The sequence below is a fragment of the Eptatretus burgeri genome, chromosome 16 (assembly GCF_056783735.1).
Source record: "Eptatretus burgeri isolate ZD-2024b chromosome 16, Ebu_testis_v1, whole genome shotgun sequence".
Lineage (NCBI taxonomy): Eukaryota > Metazoa > Chordata > Myxini > Myxiniformes > Myxinidae > Eptatretus > Eptatretus burgeri.
This window is the reverse complement of record NC_140976.1, coordinates 7,215,663-7,241,705: the sequence shown is the minus strand read 5'-3', so window position 1 is coordinate 7,241,705 and position 26,043 is coordinate 7,215,663. Positions and strand designations below refer to the sequence as shown.

The window sequence follows — 26,043 nt, the reverse complement described above, 5'->3', positions numbered from 1 at the left end:
AAGAAGAAATATATATATATATATATATATATATATATATATATATATATATATATATATATATATATTTGATTTGAGAGCATCATGAAATAAGCTCAGATGGCATCAAATGTTCAAACGTTAGGGGGGGGGGGGTGAACACTTTTGGAGGCCACTGCACATACACACACTCACTGAAAGCCAATGAGCAATGAGAAACAAGGCAGATGTTATGTTCAAGGTATAGCAAGAATCTAAAAGACAGGACAAATGCTCCAGAAATTGGAATTGCGTCGATTCGCTCGCAAACATTTTCATCACAACAAAAGACAGCTCCGACGAAGGATGAATGTCATGCTTCCCACAGTGGTTAGGAGACTCTAATCAACGTGCTGTTGATCCCCATCCATCGTTCTACCTGTCCGCCGATGCTGACCAACACTGACTGGCTTTGCAATCAAGACTGGTTCTCCATTAAATGAGCAACAGAAACTTCGGGAAAAGTGAATTCAAAGGTTACGAAGCATAACTGATCACAAATTGAAGGAAAACAAACAAACAAAAAATTGTGAGTCACCAAGTACGAGCCAGAATTCAAGTTTAACTCTATATTGCCTGTAACATGGTTTGCCACCAAAATTTCCAAATAAGCAGTGGCATCATTGAAATCTGTGCAAAGTCTTCCTTCGGCTTTGAACAGACATCCTTTGATACACGGATGACAGTTCATAGCTTCGGCGGTATTCAAATCCAGGTCAGACAGCTTGGCGGCGAATGTAAATACCTCCAGAGTCTAGACCAGTCCTCGTTACAGGCATCATATCAACCTGAAGCAATTTCCTCCAGCCCACTCCATTCATTAGGCCTAAAGAAGAATGTTACATCACGCATGATGTAATATTTCATCATGCTACTGCTTTTATCCCAAGGGATCAAAAAACCGAATCCCACAAACTGGCAACAGTTCCTCATGCTCATTATTCCGAATGCACCTGCTCAATAAACTTACAACTCTTTGTCATTTCCAAAGGAGTCATCTTATCTCGTCCCAATACATGAGAAATAGATAAGGTGGATTGGTCAAAAAGTCTTCATCCGAGCACTTTGTCAAATATCATTTTTCGTCTTGAAGGGAAACGTTTTGAAAAAGCAAAATAAAACAAACCAGAAGGGCACTCGAAAAACATAACATCTGTACATCGCACATGGCGGAGGTAATAAATACTGAAACAAGAAGTGAAACGTACCAAGAGTTTTATCCTGAAGAGGAAGTGGACTTAAACCAAACCATTTTTAGTTTGGGAAAGTAAACGTTGATGTTCAATGTGTTCGTAAGTATTCTCCATGAGATGCAGCCACCGGTGGTTTATGCACACAAACTGAACAGGGGGGCTGTGTTTTACTGCTCTCTCGATTTAACGGTCCCAATTTTTCCCACCTTGTGGGGTCGGTTGTGGAATATTTTTGCCCCAAGTCTTTTGCGAACCGGCACCCAGGCCCGACATTCAACTTGATCATTTGGGCAAGAATTAATATCTTGATCAGGGTACCGGTGATAGCTCTACTCTTCGCGAAAGACGCCGTGAGATCTTCAACATCCACATACCCGAAACACCGTCTACCAGGATGTAAACATGATACCAGTTACCACGACTTCCCAAGTCCTCACATAACACGTCACACGACACGACGTACACAAGAAGACCTTCAACTCGGTTATATTCCGGACAGCACAAAGTGTCCTCCGTGCACCAAAGGCATCACACTGTATACAATGTATTCATCGAACATGTTCCTTCAGCTGGGAATGATATTGCCTCGACGTCCCCAAATTTGGAGTTGAGGGTCTCGCCGACAATTGTGGTGCAGAAGATCATTAACAACGTGGTGCATCAACGACCTACTGCATCCGATTCTGAAATGCATTCAGCTACCACCGGTTGCACACGAGGTCAAAAACATGACCATGCGGCCTGCATGTCTGACTCCATCACACATCAAGAAAATAATTAGTGAATAAAAAAAAAACAACAAACATCAGCACGTGTTTGTTTAATGAACACATTACACCTTTCTCCATATCCGTTTCATATAAATATGTTAACAAATTCTGCTTTCAAATACAAAGCCGTGGTAACATACTGTAACTTGTACTTGAACATGAATTTATATTCAGCGATACCAAAATATTTTTAATCCATCAAGCGAGTCAAAAGTTACAAGTTAAAATGCACCGCCTCAACCAAAAATTTGACAGCTGGTCGTTGACATCTCTGGCAGCCAATCAGAATGCATCTCCTGTCAACCAATCAGCACGCTCGTTGGTCTTCCTGCTCTGTGCGCCGCCATATTGGTAATTGTGCCAAAAGTGTCAAGAAAAAGCATCAGTCTGGAGCTGAAATTGAAAGTTAAGGTGGATGGAGTCGAGTGTTGGTGCCATCGTTGTTTTTTTCAAAAAATTTTGTGCACATAGCCGAGCCTCAAGGAAAAGCTAGCACGTTGAACGGATGAGGACATAGCAGACAAAAACAGGATGCAAAACATGCAAGCATGGGGTGGACAAAATGGAAACAGAAGGAAGCTCCATGGAGGGAAAACTAGAAAACTGGAAGAAGTAGGGATTTGGGTAGGGGTTAACGAGGGTAGAAAAGATCATGGCTTAGGATTGGGGATGATCTGAGATGGTAGTGAATAGCTGTTTTGAAGACCTGGAGGGAGGACTGAGATTGAAGAGGATGTGGAAGTTGATTCCAAAGGTGGGGAAAAAGAGGAACGAATGAGTGGAGGTGAGCGATGATCCTGGATTTAGGTCGTTTCACTAGAAGTGGGTTGATGGTGGTCCGTGTGAGCCCTGAGGAAACTTGGGGGGGGGGGAACAAAACACGAAAGAGTAGAGGGCTCAAGACCAAAAAGGAGCCCATAGAAGACAGATACCTCTGACCTGACTGCAGTGGCGAATTGATAATAGACCCATAGACTCAGCTTCAGTATGGGAGGTGTGAATGATCTTGAAGACCTTGGTTTCTACGGCATCAAGCTGAGCAAGATGTGAGGCAGGGGAGCCAGCCCAGAGGGGAGAGCAGTACTCTATCAAGCTGCGGATGAAGGCCTTGTAAGTGGATAGTTCAGGTCTGCCAAGGAAGGACTTTGTATGACGGGGAATGCCCAGTCGGCAGCTGGCTTTGGAGGCCAATTTTGAAATGTGGTTTGCTCAAGAAAGATCATGGCTGATAGTGAGACCCAGGAGTTTGAATGACTGAACTTCCTCCAAAGGATTGTAAAGAAAATCAGATAGGAGGGTATGCCAGACGGTCCTTTCGGAAAGAGATTATGAGTGTGAGATTTGTCAGGAATGAAAGACATATTAATGGTTGACCTGTTGGGTGTGCATTTGGTTTATGGGAGTTGTCTGTAACGACAATTGTAAAGAACAAAGACAAAAAAGAAAGCATCTAATCAGTCCACAACTCCCATAGTTGCTACAAAATTAATGAGATCACAGACCAGTTTAACGAAGAAAATGGAGAGATATTTATCCTCCTGGATTGAGGATATAAATCAGTATGCAATGCCTTTACACCAGGCAGTCTGAGGCACTGAGTTTATATGATGAAGTAAAAGAGCAGGAAGGAGAGGGATAAGGTGCTGAGTTTATATGATGAAGTGAAAGAGTAGGAAGGAGAGGGATAAGGTGCTGAGTTTATATGATTAAGTGAAAGAGCAGGAAAGAGAGGGATAAGGTGAGTTTATATGATTCCAAGTGAAAGAGCAGGAAGGCGAGGGATATGGTGCTGAGTTTGTATGATGAGGTGAAAGAGCAGGAACGTGAGGGATTCAGTTTATATGATGAAGTGAAAGAACAGAAAAGCGAGGGCTAAGGTGCTGAGTTTATATGATGAAGTGAAAGAGCAGGAAAGTGAGGGGTATACCAAGGAGATGTTTACGGCCAATCGAGGGTGTTTCAATAGATTTGGAGAACATTCGTATAAGTGGCGAAGCTGTGCGGACGAGTAGTCAGCAGCTGAATTTCCGTCGAAGTTTCAGGTTCTTGTGGAAGTTTACCCTCCCCAACCAGTTTTTAATGTGGATGAAGCGGGGACTTTTTGAAAGAGGATGCCCTCCTTCCCACATGTTCATTTCTAAGGAAGAGTAGGATGCTTCTGGCATGAAAGTAGCAAAAGACCACCTTTCACTCCTTAATGGCAGCAACACTACATGAGACTCGAGGTTAAAGCCCCTTCTCGTGGACCTACTTGTCCACGGAGTGAAGGCATTCGGTGGGCAAAACGCTTGTTCCAATAAACCTCATTGGTAAATGTACAAAATTGCCATTTTTTTTTATGACCAATTAGTATTTATTCGTTTTTAAAAATTTTAAGTGTTACTTCATGATTTCAACTTATTACAGCTGGTCAACGTATCCTCATTAACACCATGCTTTATGAGCCCCGTACTGCGTGAAATTGCTCGTTAGGCAAATCTATCAGGAACCTATCCTTCGTGCAAACCGGGGTATTACTGTACATGAGTAACACCCGCTCCCTTTGGGAAAGAAATATGGTGTCAATACCCCTCCCTTCGGCAGGGATCAGTGGTTAAACCACTTTCACTCTTCCACATGTTCAGGCGAAAGTCGATTTCCCAGATTGGACCAGCCGTCTTTAATTCTAAAATGATCAGGCGTACAGACATACAGAGAAATGACTTCTTTTAATACAGCTAGAAACATCAGCGGGGGACAGAGGGAGGAGGAGGAGGATAAGGGGCTAGTGAGGGTGGTGGGAGAAATAAATTTCGTGCCGTGGCTCATAATTCTCCCTTTCTACAGCAAGTGTCAGTAAACTACGTGCACTGTCACATGGACAGGCAAAAATCACAAGTGGTCTCTCAAACCCTCATGGGGGAGGAGCGGTCATTATTTTGTGCCCATGACCTAACCCTAGGTACTCCAAGCACGTACGACATATGGATAACATCAGTGTCATGCTCATTAAACCACTGGGTGAACACGTGTGCTCTTTGGATGGGGGAATAAGGGGGTCTCTCTTTGTAGCCATTCAAGGCATAATTTTAGGCAATCAGGCAGGTGCAGCACTTCTATACATGACACTAAGCATGATGAGATGTAAGTTACTTAACATATGGGCCACACCTGTGTGGCAACCGTTGTTTGGTGTCCCTCATTTACTCAGGTGTTTCCTTGTTTATTTTTGTCCACTACCTATATATTAGCTTTGTTCATGAACTTTGAACAACAGGTGTGATGGTAACCATACGAAGCCGATGGGTCAAACGGAAGAGTCCAGAGCTGAACCTTCTGCCAACTCGTCTCGGAGAAACTGACAATTTTGAAAAGATCTTTGAGAAAGGATGCATTTAAACAAACAGATATTTTAGACGAAGATAGCTCTGCAGCTCTCTGTTCTGTGGTGGCATCACTAGGTGCCACCATTTTTGTCTGAATCTCACTGTCACTCCACCCTCAGAGCACGCGGCAAATGTGATTGGTCGAGACGGCATAATTTTGCCCAAGTACTGATAAACTGAAGGTTTTTGGAATGCAAACGAGGCCATTTGTGTTCTACAATGTTCAAATACATAATTCAAGTGAAATAAAATAAGTTTTGTTTTCTACAGCCTTTAAAAGAGGTTATCGCCCAGATTAGTACATCACTAGGAAGAGTACCCGTCTCAATTGACGGGGAAAAGCTAGCAAAAGTATCCATCCACATTGACAGGAAAAGTTTAAGTTAACCTTTCGATTTAAATCATATTTCATGGACTTCAAAAAGGTCAATTGTTTCGCACAGAACCGAAGCTCTGAGATACTTATACCACCAACCGAAAAATGATGGTGCAACATAGGGCGGCAGGGGTTGGATTTGTTTAAAAAGAGGGCAAAAGATCCTGGTTGCAAAATAAAATTTGGCATCAACATTGCTCATGCCTGTTTTCCGTCATTGCAAACGTGAAAATTGAGCTTTTCAAATGGAGAGAGACAGACAGACCGATACAGAGACAGAGACAGAGACAGAGACAGAGTCCACGGTTCACAATATATAATAGATGACTTCCCTTCCCAGGGAAGACAGAAAGAGACCATTCGGCCCATGAAACCCATACAATGGTTGCCAACCCTTTTTTGTATAGAGTCAAGGCTGTGGGAGGGGTACGAGGAGGAGAGGGGTGAGAGAAAGAGAGAAAGAGAGGGGAGGAGAGGGGGTGAGAGAAAGAGAGAAAGAGATGGGGTGAGAGAAAGAGAGAAAGAGAGGGGGTGAGAGAAAGAGAGAAAGAGAGGGGTGAGAGAAAGAGAGAAAGAGAGGGGGTGAGAGAAAGAGAAAGGGAGAGAGGGGGTGAGAGAAAGAGAGGGGTGAGAGAAAGAGAGGGGGTGAGAGAAAGAGAGGAGGTGAGAGAAAGAGAGGGGTGAGAGAAAGAGAAAGAGAGAAAGAGATGGGGTGAGAGAAAGAGAGAAAGGGAGAAAGAGAGAAAGTGAGAGAAAGTGAGAGAAAGTGAGAGAAAGTGAGAGAAAGTGAGAGAAAGTGAGAGAAAGTGAGAGAAAGTGAGAGAAAGTGAGAGAAAGTGAGAGAAAGTGAGAGAAAGTGAGAGAAAGTGAGAGAAAGAGAAAGAGAGAGAAAGAGAGAGAAGAGAGAGAAAGAGAGAAAGAGAGAAAGAGAGAAAGAGAGAAAGAGAGAAAGAGAGAAAGAGAGGGGTGAGAGAAAGAGAAAAAGAGAAAGAGAGAAAGAGAGAGGGTGAGAGAAAGAGAAAGAGAGAGGGTGAGAGAAAGAGAAAGAGAGAGGGTGAGAGAAAGAGAAAGAGAGAGGGTGAGAGAAAGAGAAAGAGAGAGGGTGAGAGAAAGAGGAAGAGGAAGAGGAAGAGGGAGAGGGAGAGGGAGAGGGAGAGGGAGAGGGAGAGGGAGAGGGAGAGGAAGAGAAAGAAAAAAAAAAGACAGGTGAGGGGAGGAGGTAGAGTTAGCAAAGAGAATGTTATGCTTAATAACTGAAACACACACACACACACACACACACACACACACACACACACACACACACACACACACACACACACACACACACACACACACACACACACACACACACACACACACACACACCAATTTAGCCAAAACAATGCAGAAATCAAGAAAATGTCCAAATACCAATATCTCAAAAATTAAGTTAAAAGATCCTAGATGTTGAAGAGATCCAAAATTGTACCAGTGATCATTGGAGCAACAGAATGATGAAGAACCTTACAGAGATCTAAAAAAAAAAACCATCCCTGGGAATATTACTACAAACAAACTGCAGTTGGAAGCTGTCCGGGGCTCAGTGACGATCCTCAAAAGAACCCTCAGAACAAAACTGAGAACAACAAAACTGCACACCTTGGTTCCTGATTCGTGACTGCCCTTAGGCCTAAGTCATATTTTCCACGGCGGCCGTGGGGTCTCCAAAATCTACGGCCACTAGCAATTATAGGGCGGCCGCAGTATTTCCACGGTCACACAATGTAGCAGTCACATAGGTTTTTATTTTTCAGGGAGCTGCACGGCGTATTTATAAATTGTGGAGACCTAAAACGTGGGGGTGCCGTACGTTCTTTGATTTCATGTCACACGGTGACCTAAGGGCGTTCCTGCAGCGGCCATAGAATTTAAGGCAGACGCAAGGTGTCCGCAAGGGGGCCCTAAGGAGAGCGTGCTGCCAGACGGATGGTAACGAGTGGGTTCTTTTTTTTTTCTAGTTCATTTGTTTCGGCCTGTCGAATTGCTACGGCGAACGTAGAAATGAAAAAAGTTATAACTCCACGCTATAATTCCACAGCGACCCCTACGGCCTGTAAAACATAGCCAAACGGCATAGGGCCACCCTGAGGCCACCGCAGAAAAACTCTGCGGCCGCCGCACGTTTGTCAATTCAGAGGGCGTACGGCCGCCGTATCCTCGCCATTGAGCAAATGTGACTTCGGCCTTAACGAAATGGGGGTGGATACTTCGAGACCTGGCAGGACTCCATTCCACCTTCTAAAACCCGAATGTGGAGATAAAACACACACACACACACACACACACACACACACACACACACACACACACACACACACACACACACACACGCACACACACACACACAGACACACACACACATAGACACACACACACATAGACACACACACACACACACACACACACACACACACACACACACACACACACACACACACACACACACACACACACACACACACACACACACACACACCTGGGCTGAGTGCTGTTGTGGTAATACAGTATATACACACACACGCACGTGCAAATGCACACATGCATAAAGTACATAGAAACGACAAACACAAAGATTTACCTTTAAACAGAGTTCTTTGAAAGAGGAATTCAAGTGGGAAATTAGCAAAATTAAATTTTAAAAAAATCTATCAAGGCACAGAACACAAAATGTCGATCTCTGCCTTCACAGCAAAGCTGTTAAAGGTAGTTGGCTTGGGACCTATAGGTCCTGAGTTTCAGCCCATGCCGGCTGTTGAATTAACACCAGGTGGGGTTGACTCGACTTGTCATTCTTCCGAGGTTGGCAAAACGAGTACCAGTGTACTTGGGTAATAACCATTCGGGGTAACCTGTGTCAGAGTAGAGACCCGTATTCCTTGCCAATGAAACTGCCTCGGCAGCCTGATGTGCCTTCATGGCATAAAAGGAACGGTATTATTATTATGCCTTCACAGCGAGACCAAACATGGTGAACACGAGGTCGATAGACCTCGTTTTTACCTCCACCACAGAAGGTGAAGGAGGTTTTAGTTTTAGTTGAAATCTATGTCTCTGTCTCTGTCTCTGTGTGTACAGGATATCTCAAAAAGTTATGGACGGATCCGGCTGAAATTAGGTGGGTGTGTGACTGATTAGATTTTGGTGAAGATCCGGATCCGGATCCAACTACTAGAATTTTTTAACTGATTCTTCACCATTGAGAGACAGGGCTAAACTAATATATGGCACGATATCTCAAAAAGTTATGGACGGATTCAGACGAAACTTGGTGGACAGGTTGGGTGTATGACAAGGAAGAAACGATTTGATTTTGGTGAAAATCCGAATCCGAATCCGGATACAAGAATTATTTCATTTTTAAAGCGATTCTTCACCATTGAGAGATAGGGCGAAAAACGATACGTGGCATGATATTTCAAAAATGTAATGGGCCCGATATGTTCTCGTGGGTAAGGTATTGAGTGGCGGAGGTATGCGCTCTACCGAGTGCCCTTCAAGTTTGTTCATATGTATCGGTGTCGAAGTGAGGGGTGGATTATGAAAGCAGATCGCACAAAAAAGTTAAACAAAGCGATATCCTGAAAAATAAAATTTCACATTTTCAGCAGATGAGACATCTCCCGAGGCACCGTACGGCACCGCAGGGTCTAGCACATGCAGAAACATACGTCCAATCGATGCGTTAGATTGAAAACGTGTGCTTTTACCGAAAGCAACAACCAAGCACCTTGGAGAGCGCTCAAGTGGCTTAAACACTCAAAGGAAGCGTTTAATAAGCAACGGCTGGCTTGGCAAGCGATTAGCGATCGCCGAACCGTCACGTTAAACACACTCCAAAATGTCAAACTATGTCCAAATTGGACAAATGAACACTTTTTTTTTAGCAGTCGGAACTGCTGTCAAGTTCAATTGTGTAGCTTAAATTTTGTAATTCGGCTTAGTTCAAGAGATTTTGGAGGTTATGGCATGTGTGGAAATGAAATAAAGCCACAAACGCTGGCATCACTGTGCATTTATAAGCATTGCAAATTATCCAGCGATTTGAAGGTATGAACGTGACAAATTTAATGATACGAGTGAGGAAAGTGAAAAAAAAAGATCGTTAAGAAATCGTTGCAGCCTGTCCCAAGTCAAGGCATTGTCGAGGAGGCCAAAAAAAAAAATATGGTGAATTAAAACCCCATCAAGGGAGAGCAAGGTGTCTGAGGATGCGCCTGATAAAGGATATAATTAAATCAGGCCACTAATTATCTTCAAAAAGGGTGTTTTAATGAACCCAAACAACCAATTTTCACTTTTGCACTTCCTTGGAGCTCTCCTCTCATGCATGCAAAGTTTCAGGCTGCTAGGTTTCATGGTTTTGGAGTTATGGACACACACACACACACACACACACACACACACACACGTTTTTATTTTAAATTACCAACATGGTATCAGAGCTACAAGAGGAATATTTATTATCCCGCCCCCTCCCGGAGGGAGGGAGCGGGATATTGTAATCGTCCGGTTTGTTTGTCTGTCTGTCTGTTAGCAACTTTACGGAAAAAAACGGCTTTAGCAAACACAATCAAATTTAATCCACAGGTGGGCAATGAACCTTGGACGACCCCATTAACTTTTGGGTCCAATTGGATCAAAGGTCAAGGTCACGAAAAGATCAAAATCGTTTTTCGCTCATAACTTCTTCAAAAATGATCTGATTAACTTCAAACCAAGCTTATAGTGAACCTTATTCAATTTGTCACTTATAATCCTACCCATTCCTAGAGTGAAAAATGCATATTTCTGAAGATCGGTAGGGTCCGAAGTTTTGGGGGTCATGGCCATCAGTCAAAATTACAAATTTTCCATTAATACTAAAACATGGTTACGAAAATACAACTTTATGGGAAAACGGCTGGCTCAAACACTGTCAAATTGTATCCACAGGTGGGTAATGAACCTCGGACGACCCCATTAGCTTTTGGGTCCAATTCGGTCAAAAGTCAAGGTCAGGTCACGAAAAGGTCAAAATCTTTTTCGCTCATAACTTCATCAAAAATGGTTTAATTGACTTCAAACGAAGACTAAAATATTCCTTATAATCAACATTCAGATTTGTATCAAATTGTATCATGTATCAAATTTGATACATCAAAGGATGTATCAAATTTAAATTTGATCCCCAAAATAACTTTATGCCTTAAATGGGCGGGATTTGTTGTGCCTGGCACCACTTGTTTTAAATTATTAATGCGGTACCAGATGTATAAGAGGAGTTACTATATTAAATTACTCACATGAAATCACAAGTTTATATATTAAATTACTGACGTGGTACTAGAGCGAAGTCAATGGCATGCCATCAGGAATCACCACGCTTCCCACCTCAACCAAAGTTGAAAGATGGCAAAAAGTTCCACCTGGAATGACCCAACATCAAATTTTGAGTTAAACTTTTTTCCACCCCATTACAACCCCTGTGACCCTAAGTCCCCACCTCGTGAGAAATGAACCGGAGGTCAAGTCCCCCAAAAACATTACATATTTTGTGTGTCTGCCAATGTTGATTGCATGTACAAGGTTTCATTTCAAAATGTGCCTGGAATTGCATTACTCGGTATTTTACCTTTTGACCCCGCCCTTGCGGGGGGGGGGGGGAGAGGGGCAAGACTGACGAATCTTTCACCTTCTTACCATGTGATGATTATAACTACCGAGTTTGGTGAATTTCTGCCCAACCGAGATAGCGTGATGGACGGACGAAGCAGATTACAATATACACCCCCCCACAAGTTTTTCTTCTTCATTTGTTTGTTTTTTTTTAAGCTCACCTGGACTTTAGTCTGGTGAGCTTATGCGATTAAGCAGTGTCCGTAGGTCAGTCAGTCAGTGAGTCTATAAACACTTCAATCATCAATTGAACCAAACACAATTTTGAGGAAACTTGGCCACAAGCTTCACGTGATGCCTAACGAAGGTGAATTGACCGCATCAAAATCTGCGCTCATTAAAGGGGGTCTATGTGACCTGAGCTGACAAAATGGTATTTGCTCCCTTCTCTGAAACTACACACACGATTTTGATGAAACCTGACCACAACCTTCATCAATCGTGATGTACCAAAGTTTGTTCACGGCATAAACAAAAAAAAAGAAAAAAAAAAATCTGGCTCAAGGGGGGTCTGCGGTGGGTTTGACCCCCGTCCCTCCCAAATAGGTGTTTGCTCTTTTCTCCACAACTACACATACAATTTCAATGAAAAACTTGACCACAACCTTCATTCATCACCAGTGTTGTACCAAAGTTTGTTCACGGCATTACAAAAAAGAATGAATGGGTCTGAGAGGGTCTGCGAGGGATTTGAGTGACTGTTGCTCCTGATCCAGGTGGGCTTCAGGACGCACGGTCCTATTTTTTTTAAAAAGTGGGATAATTAAACGTGGAAGCAGAAGAGTTTTCATTTTAAACTGCAAGCATGGCAACAGAACAAATTTTTTCCCCCCATTTAGCATGCAAATTTATAAACGGTACTCAAGGAAACTTTATCTTCAGCTTCCCGATTAAAGCAACCTTAAAATGCTGCAAGAAAATATTCCTTCCAAAGAACCACGAACGTTACCAGAAATGTATTTACCTTTGTGGATTAATCAACTAAAACCCATTGAACACGCAACATTGTTCACCTCAAAGTGAAGGAAACTCGGCTCTGCGTTCCTACAATATAATATAAAAACATTTAAAATTGCTCCAACATCCAATGTTACACTGGCATTGAAATTCGAGTTCAGTATTGATACTTTTAAAAACATAAAACTTTGATTCCGCTATTATTACTGCTGTGCCAACAGGATTTGCACGTCACTGACAACAGGAACATCCTGAAATAAAGACGAATGTGCTTTTGCAATGCTTTGTTTGCTTTTTCAATTTGTCAGACAAAACCGGTAGGACATGGCAGATGCAGGAAAATCAAAACCATGAAATTCAAATCACGTGTCACAAAGATTCAAATCTGTGGAAACAAGCAGCCACTCGAAAGGGTGGGTGCATCGTTTGACCAAAAGCACCGCAATGATGGCAAAAGGATGCGAGCCATGTATGTCGCGACACTGTCCGTCGCACGACGTCATGCTAGGGACTCCCTGAATTGACGTCACGGCGTTCTTCTGTTACTCTCGTAAAACTAATGCCACTTCCATTTCCTCACAGGCACTCGAAGTGGTTGCAACCAGGAGTGCTGCGTTGGCTTTTCCAAGTTACCGCGTGAGCGACCATTCACGTAGTTTTCACGGCCAACGAAGAGGCATAAACCTGCAGAAAGCAAGTAAGGAAATCAGGATCAGATGAGATACGAGCTTGCTTGATCAATCACGTGGAAAGAGGAATCAAATGATGTTCACTGCATGAATCTGCGTCGCGAAGTCGAGCAGGTGCTTCGAAGAGGAAATCAGAGAAAACGAACGAACGGCCACAGCGTGTGCAAACGGATCACAAGCGAAAATGAAAGGTGCTCGTTGGAACAACCGCAAAATTATTTATTTCTTCTTCTTCTTTGTGCCTTGATCCCAACAGTTAGGGGTCGGCTACTCGGATCGGCCTTCTCCATTCTCCTCTGTGTTCTTTATCTTCTTCTCTCAATCCCTTGTTCTTCAAATCTCTTTCCACGACATCCTTCCAATGCAATCTCCATTTTCCTGTTGATCTTTTCCCTCTAATTGGTTCATTCCATGCTTTCTTGATTGGTTGTTAATCCTTTTTCATCGCGTGTCCAAACCACCACAACCTAATCTCTCCGATCCTTCCTGTGATACTTGCATCAATCTCATTCCTCAACTGCTCTCTTTGGACAATTGTTCGCCACTGCTACCGAGATTGTGAATGGGTAGAACTTAGTCGAAGTTGGGATAGCAGGTTATGAGGAGGTAGGAGTACGTGAAGTGGTAACGGCATAATAATAAGATAGGAAGAGAGTTAAATATCCCACCATATTCATGAGGTAATGGGGAAATAATATGTAATGATTTAAGAATACCCTTTTGCTTTGAAGAACAGGTCGAAAAGGGGAGGGGAGGAAAGAGAGTTGGGGTGTGGGCGGGGGGGGGGGAGACAGGAGAGAGAGGGTTGAAGCTTTGGGAAGTGGGGAGAGAATTGAGGACTTGGCATTGGGATTGTGAAGAATTAGGGACTTGGGGTAGGAAGGGGTGGCAATTCAAACAAACGTCATCTTTAGGGGGCACATACGCCAAACTATTTGAAATTTTCACTTGTTTCACCTCTTCACCTCTTCCATCTACAATTTTGACCCTCTCGACAGCAGTCTTACCACACACAGTTACCTCTCTTTCCAGCATTAACACTCAAGCCATTCCTCTCCAAGCTCTCTTTCCACCTCATCGGAACAAGGAGCTCCAAACAAGCAGGAACAGTTCAGCACGCACACCCCTAATTCGGGTAATATCTATGTCAGATTCCAACAAGGCTGGCCATTTGCCATCGAGTGATCAGACACAACTCAACCACATTGGCTACAAATTGATACAGACCACACAACTCGACCACATTGGTACAGAAGACCTCAAGAAATAGAGGCGGTGCTCCAACAAACCGGTCCCTGTGTTTGCCCTCCCAGAGAGATGCTCAGCAGGATTGTCAGGAAATCCAAGCTGAATCATTATGAATACAAGAACAAAGACTCATTTAGTTCCAACGGGATCACCGTGACACTTAAGAGCGCAAAGTCGGAATCGGAAGCAAAACAGACTGAGAATGTGCTCAACGTGGTGCCCCCCCCCCCAAAACTAGTGTGGTTCAGGAATCTTCATCTCAATCCCTCCAGAAGGAGAACATAATCATGAGCTAATCAAGACGGATAAAGTGTAAACACAAGAATAGTCGACAGAACGAGTTATTTCATTTCCTTTGATTTACACTGAACTTTAGAATTTACCCAAAGGAAGTAAAGCAGATGATGCTGCACAGAGATCTCTACACAGAACACCAAGTCACATATCTATGAACACATGCACAGTCAAACCAGGAAGGCAAGAGACCGCATGGACAGTGCCAGGTGGTAGGTATCTCGTGTTGATTGGAACAAACTCCAAAATCATCGTGGGATGAAATGACATTTAGAATGTTTTGGAATAAATAGACAAAGCTCAACAGCATATGCCATCATGAAAAATGTGGTGTGTGTGTGTGTGTGTGTGTGTGTGTGTGACACAGACAGAGAGACAGAGAGACAGAGAGACAGAGAGACAGAGAGACAGAGAGACAGAGAGACAGAGAGACAGAGAGACAGAGAGACAGAGAGACAGAGAGACAGAGAGAGAGAGAGGGCAAGGGGTTGCATCTAAACAACAAAAGGTAATGCCTCCAAACCCTCAAGATGTGATTGTTAACACAAGACTTTCAAAATGATGTATTCTGCCACAGAATGCATAGCACGCATGTGCGCGAACCTCATATGACGGCGGCGTTCAGGACATCATAAAGTACAGTATACTGCATATCATAGATAAGGATCGTTTCCTGAAATAGCTCATCAAGCTTCTAAATGAAGCTGAAAATACTTGGAAGAGTACCCGAGAGAAAGGGCTGTGCCTCTGCATAACGAACGACTTGGAGCACTTTTTCAACTCACAAACGGGCTGCTGCTCGTACTACAAGCTCCCTACCATGTGGGATGGTACAAGGTCTGAGTGGAAGGGCATGTGCTACACAAACCCCTGATGGATCACCACCAGTGAATGGGCTGTTTATCTGGATTAGATGCTGCTGAACACCGACGGGAGGGACATATCTGGGGCTTGTGTATGTACAGGGTAAGTTTAAAATGATGATAGTTATTATTAATCATGTCGGGGATCGGAGGGGGGGGGTGGGAGGACCTGCAGGAGTTGTGAGGGAATCTACGGAAGCTAAATGCTGAATATTATATTCAAAATATGATTCAATTACACAGATTTGGTACTAGCAATAGGAGGAAAAAAAGTGCCCTCCTGCAAGCCAGACCGAATCATCGTAAGCGCGCGCGCACGCACGCACGCACGCACCCTCATCTAGCATCCTTCTGTCATTTTGAAAATCCCATATTCAAAATACTTTGTCAAACTCCGTTCAACTGGTAATGCTGCCACATGGGCCTGGATTGCTTTTTGATCGCTTCAGAAAAGAAAAAGAAAAAAAAACGGGTCTTGGCCCATTCCTATTCCAAATCGCGACACCCACGAAGTTATAGGCTACATTACCCACCCCACCCATGTTTGCTGCCACAAGGCCTTGCACAGCCCATCTCATCCATCCAAGCTTCACCCACCCCAGTGACTGCAGCTGCCCACCCCTTTTCCAATGCCCCCTCCTATGCAATGTCAAATCTCGAGGAAAAGCCACAGCAATCCGAGACGGTCATGGTTCAAGATTATGCTGCAAAATATTAAGATGATTCGACGATGATAGGCAACCAGTTTAGCTGGTTCTCCCTGGATGACAGACTGGATGAATTGCATTCGGAACCAAAAAGGAAAAGAGGAAGGAAATCAAGTGGAAGAAGCACATGTACAAGGAAGTCGGAGATCAACAATGGAAGAGAGAAAGCAAGTTGGGGAGGGAAACGTGGGGGAGCGGGTGCAGGCAGAAGAGTGACAGCCATTTGCCAGTCACCCCCCAACACATGGCCAAAGCAGAAGTCACCTGCAGCCGGAAGGACTAACATTTAAAAGACAAACCCAAACACATCACCTTCCCGATAAAAACAACACAGCTGAGTCATTAATGAGCCAAATCACAAATACTACTTTCTCGTTCACAACATGGTAAAGACCATACAAAACATGTCAGCTTAGTGGAACACAGCCGAGATGTCACGACAGCACAGTGAGATCCCGATAGACCAAGCGGTTACACTGAGTTAACCAAATCAACCAAACTGTCGGCACTGAATGTAAATGTACATGAGAAAAGAAAAAAAAAAATGTAACTTTGTGACATTCCCATGGTTGCCACATTTTAGAACAAAAGGAAAGCTCGTGTCTGTGTGTTGTTTCTATTTTTATTTGGTATACAATGTCGAGGCTCGTATTAGAGCTAAAAAACAGAACGTACAACAAGGCGAGCAGGAGAAAAGAGGGGCGAGAGGGAAGGACAAAACAGTGAAGAGACATGAGGAGATCTGTGGAAGGGAGAGGGATGGGGCAGGGTACACAGGATAAACAAGATGGACAAGACAGGGACTTTCAGGAAGGAAGGCAGGGAATTTGAAGGAGGTGGGTTTGGGAGGGATTAACGGGGGTAGAAAAGATCGTGGTTTTTGCTGGTGGAAGATAAGAGATGGTGGTGAACAGCTGTTTTGAAGATCTGGAGGGAAGAGTGGGATTGAAGAGTGTGGGAGTTTGTTTCAAAGGTGGGAAAAAACAAGAGGAATGAGAGAGTGAAAGGTGAGCAGTGATTTATGATTTTGGTAGTTTTACTCGAGGGTGTTGCTGGATGACCTTGAGTGCCCTGCAGAAATATGGGGGGAAGAGGGGGGGAATATATATCTCAGACAGAGCAGGTGGGTGAGACTGGAGAGGAGACGGTAGAAGACAAAGACCACCGACCTGCCTGCGGTGAGAGAGTGAGAGGCCCAAAGACTCAGCCTCACCGTGGGAGATAACAATGATCCTAAATACCTTGGTTTCCACAGCATGAAGCCAAGAAAGGTGGGAGGCAGGAGCACCAGCCCAGAGGGGAGAGCAGTACTCCACCAGGCTGTGGACGAAAGCTTTGTATGTGGTTAGCTGGCGCTCAGGTGTGCCAAGGAAGGACTATGCACGACGGAGGATTTCCAGTCGGCGACTGACTTTGGAGGCCAGGTTGGAAATGTGGCTTTACCAGGAAAGATCATGGCAAATAGTGAGACCCAGAAGCTTGAATGAAAGGACTTCTTCAAGAAGATTGCTGAGAAGGTAGATGGGGGGGGGGGGTACTGGACGGTCCTTTTAGAGAGACATAGTGAGAGTGTGAGATTTGTCAGGATTGAAAGACATGTTCCACGTGTTGGACCAGCTTGTGATTTTTTTTCAGATCTGCAGAAAGTGAAGAGGCTGCCGCTTGCTGATCTGAGGGATGACACATGGTACTCCAGAGGGTAGAGTCATCAAAGAGATAAAGAGGATTTTCCTGAGTTGGTTTCGGAAAAACGAGAGTATTAAACACTTCATTGATGTCAAACACTCACTCAGTATTATACATATATATTATTTCAATAAAGTCAGGTGAAGGTGTCTATTGGCAAATGGTCCACAGCAGCAAATCACTGAAGGTGAAGATATGAGACAGAGACAGAGACGGAGACGGAGATGGAGACGGAGAGGGAGAGGGAGAGGGAGACCACAAGCAACTACTCGTGTGCATCCTATGTGCATACATAATAAGTGTAAGATACATTTATTTGATGATGTGGATTGTTGAGAAAGCTTTTCATATTTTGATGAAGTGGATTGTGGTTGCATTCTGAAAGCAGCTAAATAACTGAAGTAAAATCAAGAATTAGTGATTAGAATGGGCTCATTACTTTAAAAGGTTTACATATCCAGTAATTTTGAACGTAAATAGGGCAAACATAAAATAAGAGGCCGAAAAGGTGCATGATAAATGTTTCCTAGCAACCACTTAGATTGTACGCTCCATTGTCTTGGGCCACGTGACTCCCCATGAGCAAAGTGATTCTGCACCGGCCATCTTTTGTTCCCTCCGCCACCGAAGGTGGATGGCGATTATGTATTCACCAAAGTTTGTCTGCAAGCAGGATGTCTCAAAAAGTTGTGGACGGATTTAGATGAAATTTTGTGGGCAGGTTCGGTGTGTGACAAGGACGAACAGATTAGATTTTGGTGAAGATCCGGATCTGGATCCTAGAATTTTTAAAGTGATTCTTCACCATCGAGAGATAGTGCGAAACCAATATATAGCACGATATCTCAAAATGTATTGTGCCAGATATGTTCTTGTGGATCAGGCATTGCGTGGCAGAGGAGTGCGCTCTACCGAGTGCCCTTCCAGTTTGTGGATATTTTCGTTTATGGACATTTTCCAATGGTTTTGTGAATTTTCCTGAGATATTGCCTTTAGAGTAGCATCATTATGCAAAATTTCAACTTTCTACATATGCATCAGTGAGTCAGTGATCAAACGGAAGACCAAATACTGCATTGGAGTCATCAGGAGGAACATGGATAGGATTCGGGTTTCAGCCGCTACTCCCGACTCCACAACCCTCAACTCCATCCAGGCACAGCCAAGTGAGCCTTATAGAAAAAATTACTGCAAGAATTCACTTCTCCTTTGAGAACCGAGTGAGTGAGTGACTGTGGTTCAAGAGTTTCAAATATTACATATATACAGGAGATAATTCCATCGTGACACCTTTAAAGGAAACGAGTCGTCGGATACCAACAAACCATGCAAATTGCTGTTAGCCATTGTACACCTGCCAAGGAAAACGCTTCAATACTGCCTCACATGAACCAAAACACAGTACGTTAGTATTTGAAAGCCAGTTAAAAATCACCGCTCGATAAACAGATCCATGTTCAGACATTCTGGAAGATGTACAGGAGCAATGTCCTCAAATCCATTTCATCATCACGACGTCCGAAATGTACCCACCTTCCCCTCAAAGCCTACACAATCTTTGAACTACCTTCCTCGGAACATTTGTCCAAAGCAACCACAAGAAGACCAAGGTTATAAAATCGGAGCTCGTGCCGCCAGCATTTCTAGCTTTGGCATCTCGTTAAGCAACAGATGCCGGGGGTGATGTTTCGAGCGTATACACCTCATGTGTACAATCCTCGTGTCAAAATCTTTCTGATGTGCGTAAGTACAGTGCCAAGGCAGGAAATGGGGAATGGACTGCAAATTCTCCCTCTTGCACACACCAAAATGTCCAAAAGCTATCCACATGGAATACAGTCAGCACCCCGGCCATTCTCATCGATTCGCAGGCACCTCGTGTGTGTGTGTCTGCTCTGCGGTGCCCCGTTGTCAGTACGTTAACCCTAACAGCTCTCCCACGATTATCGATCACTACAAGTACAAACCAGATTCGTACGAGTTAACAGAACTCCAGACGATAGGATAACGATCGGGTGGGCAATGTCGACATCGCCGGTGCAAAGAAAATAAAGACAGAAATAACAAACAACAATATAGAGAGAAATAAAACCACAAAACATGGATTTTTGTCAGAGGGAATCACAGCGCCAGGATTGCAGGTTGTGAGCGCAGTGTTTGAACTTGGCCTTCTCATACCCTGTGTCAAGAAAGGTAATCACCAGACCACCACTGAAATTCATACACCCATACAAAGACAGCGAGTTTTACAAATGATAAACTTCTGCAATCGTGCCTCAAACCTTTAGGGCACATACTGTATCTGCACTTTGAAATCAGCAGTGAGATCTCGTCTTCATCACTGGATAACGGACAACAACAATATGGTGAGAAGCGGCTTCAAAGAACTTTGATGAGGATCAACCAATTTGATTGGTGGAATTAGACAGTACGCAAATGGGCAGTGCAAGAAAGGGTGAGGGTGAGAACAACTTCCAGAGTACCGCTGGGCAACTTGTCCAATCTCCAACATGCTACCAATACTTAAATCAATGACAGGCCTCAAGGGTCATCAGTTCATGGTGGGGGTTCAACCGAACGAAAAAAATTACCTCACCACTCAAGTCAAGTGGTTATTGAATCACAACAGCACACATGCATGCATAACGATGCCCATGCCCAACCACCCACCATCCAATGCGGCTCCTCGGTGCCTGCTCCCAGGCGGAGGGGCCACGCTGCAGGCTACCGGCCCTTCTGTCCCGTGCCAGCCGAGCGCAAGCCCTGATAGCAGGGGCCGTTGTGGCTGAGTCGGTGAGGGCAAGCTGCAAGTAATAACCATGGAGGCAACAGCGAGAGACGAGCAAGAACAAACCAGCGGTGTGGTGCAGGTCAGAGGCGGAATCAATTCAGGAACACCAAGCAGCGTTGTAGTTCCACCAAATTTCCCAAAATGTAAAAACAGCTTGGAGAAGTGAGCCTGGAAAATTGTAATCCAATAACTGATGCGTTTATCTCCACATCGTCAAGACTCCAGGTTCCAAAGATTCACGGCAACCAGAATCCCAGGAGATAGTCAGCCAACCTTCGGTGCTACACGATCAGCTGGAACCAGGAAAGGAGGCACGGCTCATCATCAAGGCCCCACGGGGCACCACCGCAGGCTCGAACGCCGGGTGCGGGAGAAAGGAAGCCACCGCGGATGGACCCCAGCGATGACCTCTGGATAAAGAGCTGCGTTGCAACACTCCAGGTGCACTGTCGGCGAATGGAAAGAGGACAGAGAGAGGGAGAATGTATGAGTGCAGGAGAGGAGAGGGGGGAGAGAGAGAGAGAGAGAGAGAGAGAGAGAGGAGCGAGACAGAGACAGAGACAGAGAGGAGCGAGAGAGAGACAGAGAGGAGCGAGAGAGAGAGAGAGAGGAGCGAGAGAGAGAGAGAGAGAGAGAGGAGCGAGAGAGAGGAGCGAGAGAGAGGAGCGAGAGAGAGGAGCGAGAGAGAGGAGCGAGAGAGAGGAGCGAGAGAGAGGAGCGAGAGAGAGGAGCGAGAGAGAGGAGCGAGAGAGAGAGAGGAGCGAGAGAGAGAGAAGAGCAGACAACGAGACAACTCCCAGACTACCTTGCAAGCCAGAAGGAAGGAAAGGGCACTGAACCTCTATTATTTTTTTGGCTGGTTCTAAAATACAAACAGCAAACTAGTATTACACTCCTCAGAAAAGGTATGGATTAGCCGGCAGCGACTGTGGAAAAATAAAATAAACTACATTCAGTAGAGGCGACTGAGTCAACGACAGAGCACAGATAGGATAGCATGCCACACCCCTTTCAAACCCCACCCCTTCGCCTCTCCCTTCTCTTGCGGCCTCTCTACTCACGTAGACCGGTGTACAACTTGGACGAATAAGACTCAAACCTGCACTTGGAAACACGTGTGTACAGTATGGACCCGTACATGGAAACGCATGTGTACAACACCGAGCCCTATGTAGAAACGTGTGTGGACGTGCATGCGCACGTTTCGTTTCATTCGCGTTGGTGCACGCCACGGCTGGTGTTTCAGTGCACGGTCTGAGTTCATAAATCTCACACATCTCTCTCCACCATGACGGTGCACAATCAAGTTGACCTTCCTTCCAAAAAATAAAAATAAAAAAAAACAACAAACAAGACACCCAAACTTGGCACGAGGCCAAACTGCAGCCATCGTCAGGTTTGGATCGCTCTGACTTCTTGAACACATTGGGTCTCACACAATGGCAGACCGGTTTCTGCAAACTCGTACTTGCAAGCATCCGGGTAGCCGTTACTTTTATAACCTTGCACCCCCGCTTGGCATACAGGAAAGCAGTCATAAGAGTTGAGAAATACATCAGTCTGGCAAAGCCCTTTGGAGTTTAATTGAGGAAACTAAAAATAGAATGTGGAGGAGGGCGAAGGGGGTGGGGAGTGTGTGGTTGGAGGAGAGAGACAGTCAGAGAGAGCGAGAGCGAGAGCGAGAGAGCGAGAGAGCGAGAGAGCGAGAGAGCGAGAGAGCGAGAGAGCGAGAGAGCGAGAGAGCGAGAGAGCGAGAGAGCGAGAGAGATATGACAGACATACAGAAACACAGTGAGACACACACACACACACACACACACACACACACACACACACACACACACACACACACACACACACACACACACACACACACACACACACACACGAGTTTGTGAGAAACCTAAAGTTAACGTTCTCGGAGGAACTCATGAATCCTCAACACGTGTCCCTTTGGTGTGGTGGCTTTAATCAAACGTGATTGTCCTTCCAGTCACCCGACCACAGCACATCGAGTGAATCACAATTCGAGGTCGTCCTCCCACCCATGAGACACATGCCGTCGGTGTTCATGGCATCCACTTCCCCAACGAGTTAGGGTCCCTAACGGGATGTTCGACCAATGAATTGAGAAAATGACCATTTTTCAGTCCATCAACTGCATATGGCAAGCAAGACACAGGTGCGAGTGCGGCGGTGCACTGGGAGGGAGGACCATGTCGGGAAGGGTGCGTTTAGGCCACGGATCGAGTGGGGGTGTCCAGAACACCCGTCCCGCTCCATTTATAGCGCAGTGACAGCCGCTTCTGGCCCCGAGGCGCCCGCCGGGCTATTTCTGCCGGAGCACGGCCAGGCACCAGGCGGACCTTTGTGATGGCACCGTCCTGGCAGCCGATTTATATTTAAACCAGAGCAATGTCTCCCCCGCCAAATGGCCAGACTCGCACCTGCAACCTCAAAGGGCAGGCCGAGGGTGAAGGTGAAGGTGACAGCCTGAGAAGGGGAAAAGGCAAGACGAGGCATGACGTCACAAAAATGAAGTCTGACTGGAGCTGCTGGAGCAGACGCTTTGGCAATGAGTGTGACGGCAGCGTCAGTGTGAGTGCACAATGTGACGGGTCACCAACTGTGGTTCGCCTTGACGACAACAACAATAAATATCTGCAAGGTGCTCACACCACGTGACACGCCGCCAATGGTCGTTTACACGACATTGTGTGAGGTGCGAGTATATGTAACCGCTGGCTAAGAATCGAATGGACAGAGGTGTGAAAACAGATACAACAAACACAAGGAGACGCGCACGTAACGAGACCCTGAAGGGACAGGACCGTTTCCTGCATCACCCTGACTGTGATCAACCACTGCGCTGAACAGACACCACGAGCTTCATTCCTGTCAGAAATCCACTCAGTGAGATTAACACACACCGTTAGATCTCATAATTAAGGGATATTTAACTCGACAAGACCTGTGTATGTGTATATATTATATATTTGGCGTCCAATTGGATAAATGGATGTAACTAGGAGACAGCGCATCGCGGAGACGAGCCAGAAGCAAAATAAGCCTAGCAACAACGCTTCATCGGATTAGCCAATCAAAACCGAAGCAATGACGTCACTACGATCGTTTGACCAATCGCGTCACTGTTGCTATGCGGGCGAGACACCTCCACTCCCGTCCTGGATCGTTGCGCCGAATGCTGGGGCAAGGCATCATGACGTCAGGGCAAAAAAAAAAAAATCCTCCAATAGGAACGCAACCACAGAGAAGCGTGCTTCGTCACCGCGCCGGCGTTCCAGCCAATGGAAACGCGCAAAAGACGACGCCGTCAGCGGGCAGGCCTGTCCAATCGCAAGACTGAAAACCTCCGGAATGGGCTGTTGCCGCGCGCAAGCGACCAATAGGAGCGCAGTGCGCTCTCGGTAACACGGAAGGCAATGGCAACAGCACATTCCAACGCCGCTGCGTCATCCCGCGGCCAGTTGTAGCCGGTTGTGAAGAAGGGAAGAGGGAGGGGGAGGGGTGAGGAGAGGGGACATAGAGAGGGAAAGAAAATAGATTCGATGAAACGAAACAAGACGGCAATGAAGCAAGTAAAGAAGTAGTAAAAGAAAAAAAAGACAAAGGAAGGAAGCGGGAGGTGTAAAAAAAAAAAAAAGAAAAAAATAATGAAGGAAGAGAAAAATGCGGAGGAAAGAAAGGACGTTTGGATTGAGCAGACTGTGCTGTATCCCGATAGCGACATCGCAGCCCAATCCATGCTGGAGCCTCGTGTGGGGGTTTTTTGTCCTTTTAAAATCGACATTGTCTGAATTAGCGATTTAATGGGTGATTGCCGTGAAGAAATGAAGGAAGCAATCATATGACGCGGAGGGCAGGAAAATCAAACAACTGACGGAACGGTGGAAACCGTGAAAATGTAGTGTGTATTATTATGGGGATGAAGGAGGGAACGAGGAAGAGAACTTTTCAGGAAAAAGGTGGGTGTGTAGCACAAGGAATGAAGAAGAAGAAGAGGAGAGAAGGTGAGGGTGGTGGACATGGGGTGAGGTCAGATCGAATCAAACGAGTGAGGTTGGGGTTGTGGGAAGAGAATGAATTAAACAATCGGTAGGGATGGAGATGAGGTGAGAGTAGGGTCGGGGATGAGGTGACACGATCAATTAAATTAAACAGGAAATGGGAATGATAGAAGTAAACAGTCGGTGAGGAATTGGAATGAAGAAAGAGGATGAATTAAAACAGTTCATAAGAATGAGACCCAGGTGAGAGAATGAATTGCACAGTAGTTTGAGGCATCACGAGGGAACAATGAGCAAAACGAGTCTGGTGTTGGGCTTAACGGTCAAGGTAGCCGGCGAAAGATCCTCGGGTCTTGAGGTGAAGCCCGTCGTACTAATGAATTAACACCAAGCGGGTTGACTCAGCCTGTCATCCTTCCGAGGTCAGCATGATGAGTACCAGCGCGCTGGCAACAGGGGGCATTGAATCAGTGGCACAGCCGTGCTCCCAGAAAATGATACAGCCAAGCAGGCACAGGCTGCTCCAAATAAATTAACAAAAATTAAAGTGAGCAAAACGAGTTCGGAGTCAGGTAGAATGGAGGGAGAGTACTGTTGTTCGGAAGCACACAGGAGGTGCATCCGATCAGGAGGTGTATCAGATCAGGAGGATGGTAAAGCTCAGACGAGGAGACCTGCTGTTGAACCTTCCCACACACATCGAGACACCCACGTTTGACCACTGGAGGCCTCTTGGTGAACTCGCCAAAGGCGCACGTCTCACATCTAAACACGTACGTCACGTAAAACCCGCATGTCACAATGGCGACGAACCAGCAGCAAGACCGGTGGGAAGCACGGATTAAAACCTGGAGCTGAGCAAGTTCTCCTCATAATCACCAACAATGACTGCAGAAGGGAAATCCACTTTAGATCATGCAACTTCAGTGGTGGAACGTCATATTTGCGCAACAGTGAAAGTTTTTTTTTTTTTTTTTTTTTAAGGACAAAGTTGTCCAGAACTTGAACCACATTCCAGGAGGATCAGCTGGAGATCCACATTACATGCTTCTTGAACCGAGTCGATGACCTAGCCCAGAAAGAAAGACCATGGTAGATCACGAAGCACACGCAAGCTATCAAGTTTCGCATGGTCAGTGAACCTGTCCAGGGATCAGCAGGTGAGCGCACGGACACCAACTAACTGCAACCGTGGGTCCATGAGACTCACCGCTGGAAATATGAACCTCTCCAGCAGGTCAGACTACCACCGCATGATCACACCTGGTTTTGTCACTACAATGTGGGGGTCTTCCCTTCCTAAACCCACCACGCGTCGACGTGTATCTTTCCACGTTTCCAGACAAATTTCTGAAGATCAA

General features: G+C 45.3%; 1 protein-coding gene across 5 annotated transcripts in view; it reads right to left on the bottom strand.

The window, feature by feature from the left end:
- Nucleotides 1-26,043, bottom strand: part of LOC147010421 (dual specificity tyrosine-phosphorylation-regulated kinase 1A-like) — a 55,240-nt gene that overhangs the window by 22,975 nt on the left and 6,222 nt on the right. For 2 of the 5 annotated variants that reach the window (XM_085859608.1, XM_085859609.1), the window contains exon 2: nt 20,534-21,100. The exons of 2 other annotated variants lie outside the window; for them this stretch is intronic. In XM_085859608.1, coding sequence (XP_085715734.1) covers nt 20,534-20,684 — 151 coding nt within the window. In that variant the 5' untranslated portion in view covers nt 20,685-21,100. Of the gene's footprint in view, nt 1-20,533; nt 21,101-21,459; nt 22,232-26,043 lie in introns of those variants that run through there. One more of the 5 variants, XM_085859607.1, reaches the window with a different exon arrangement.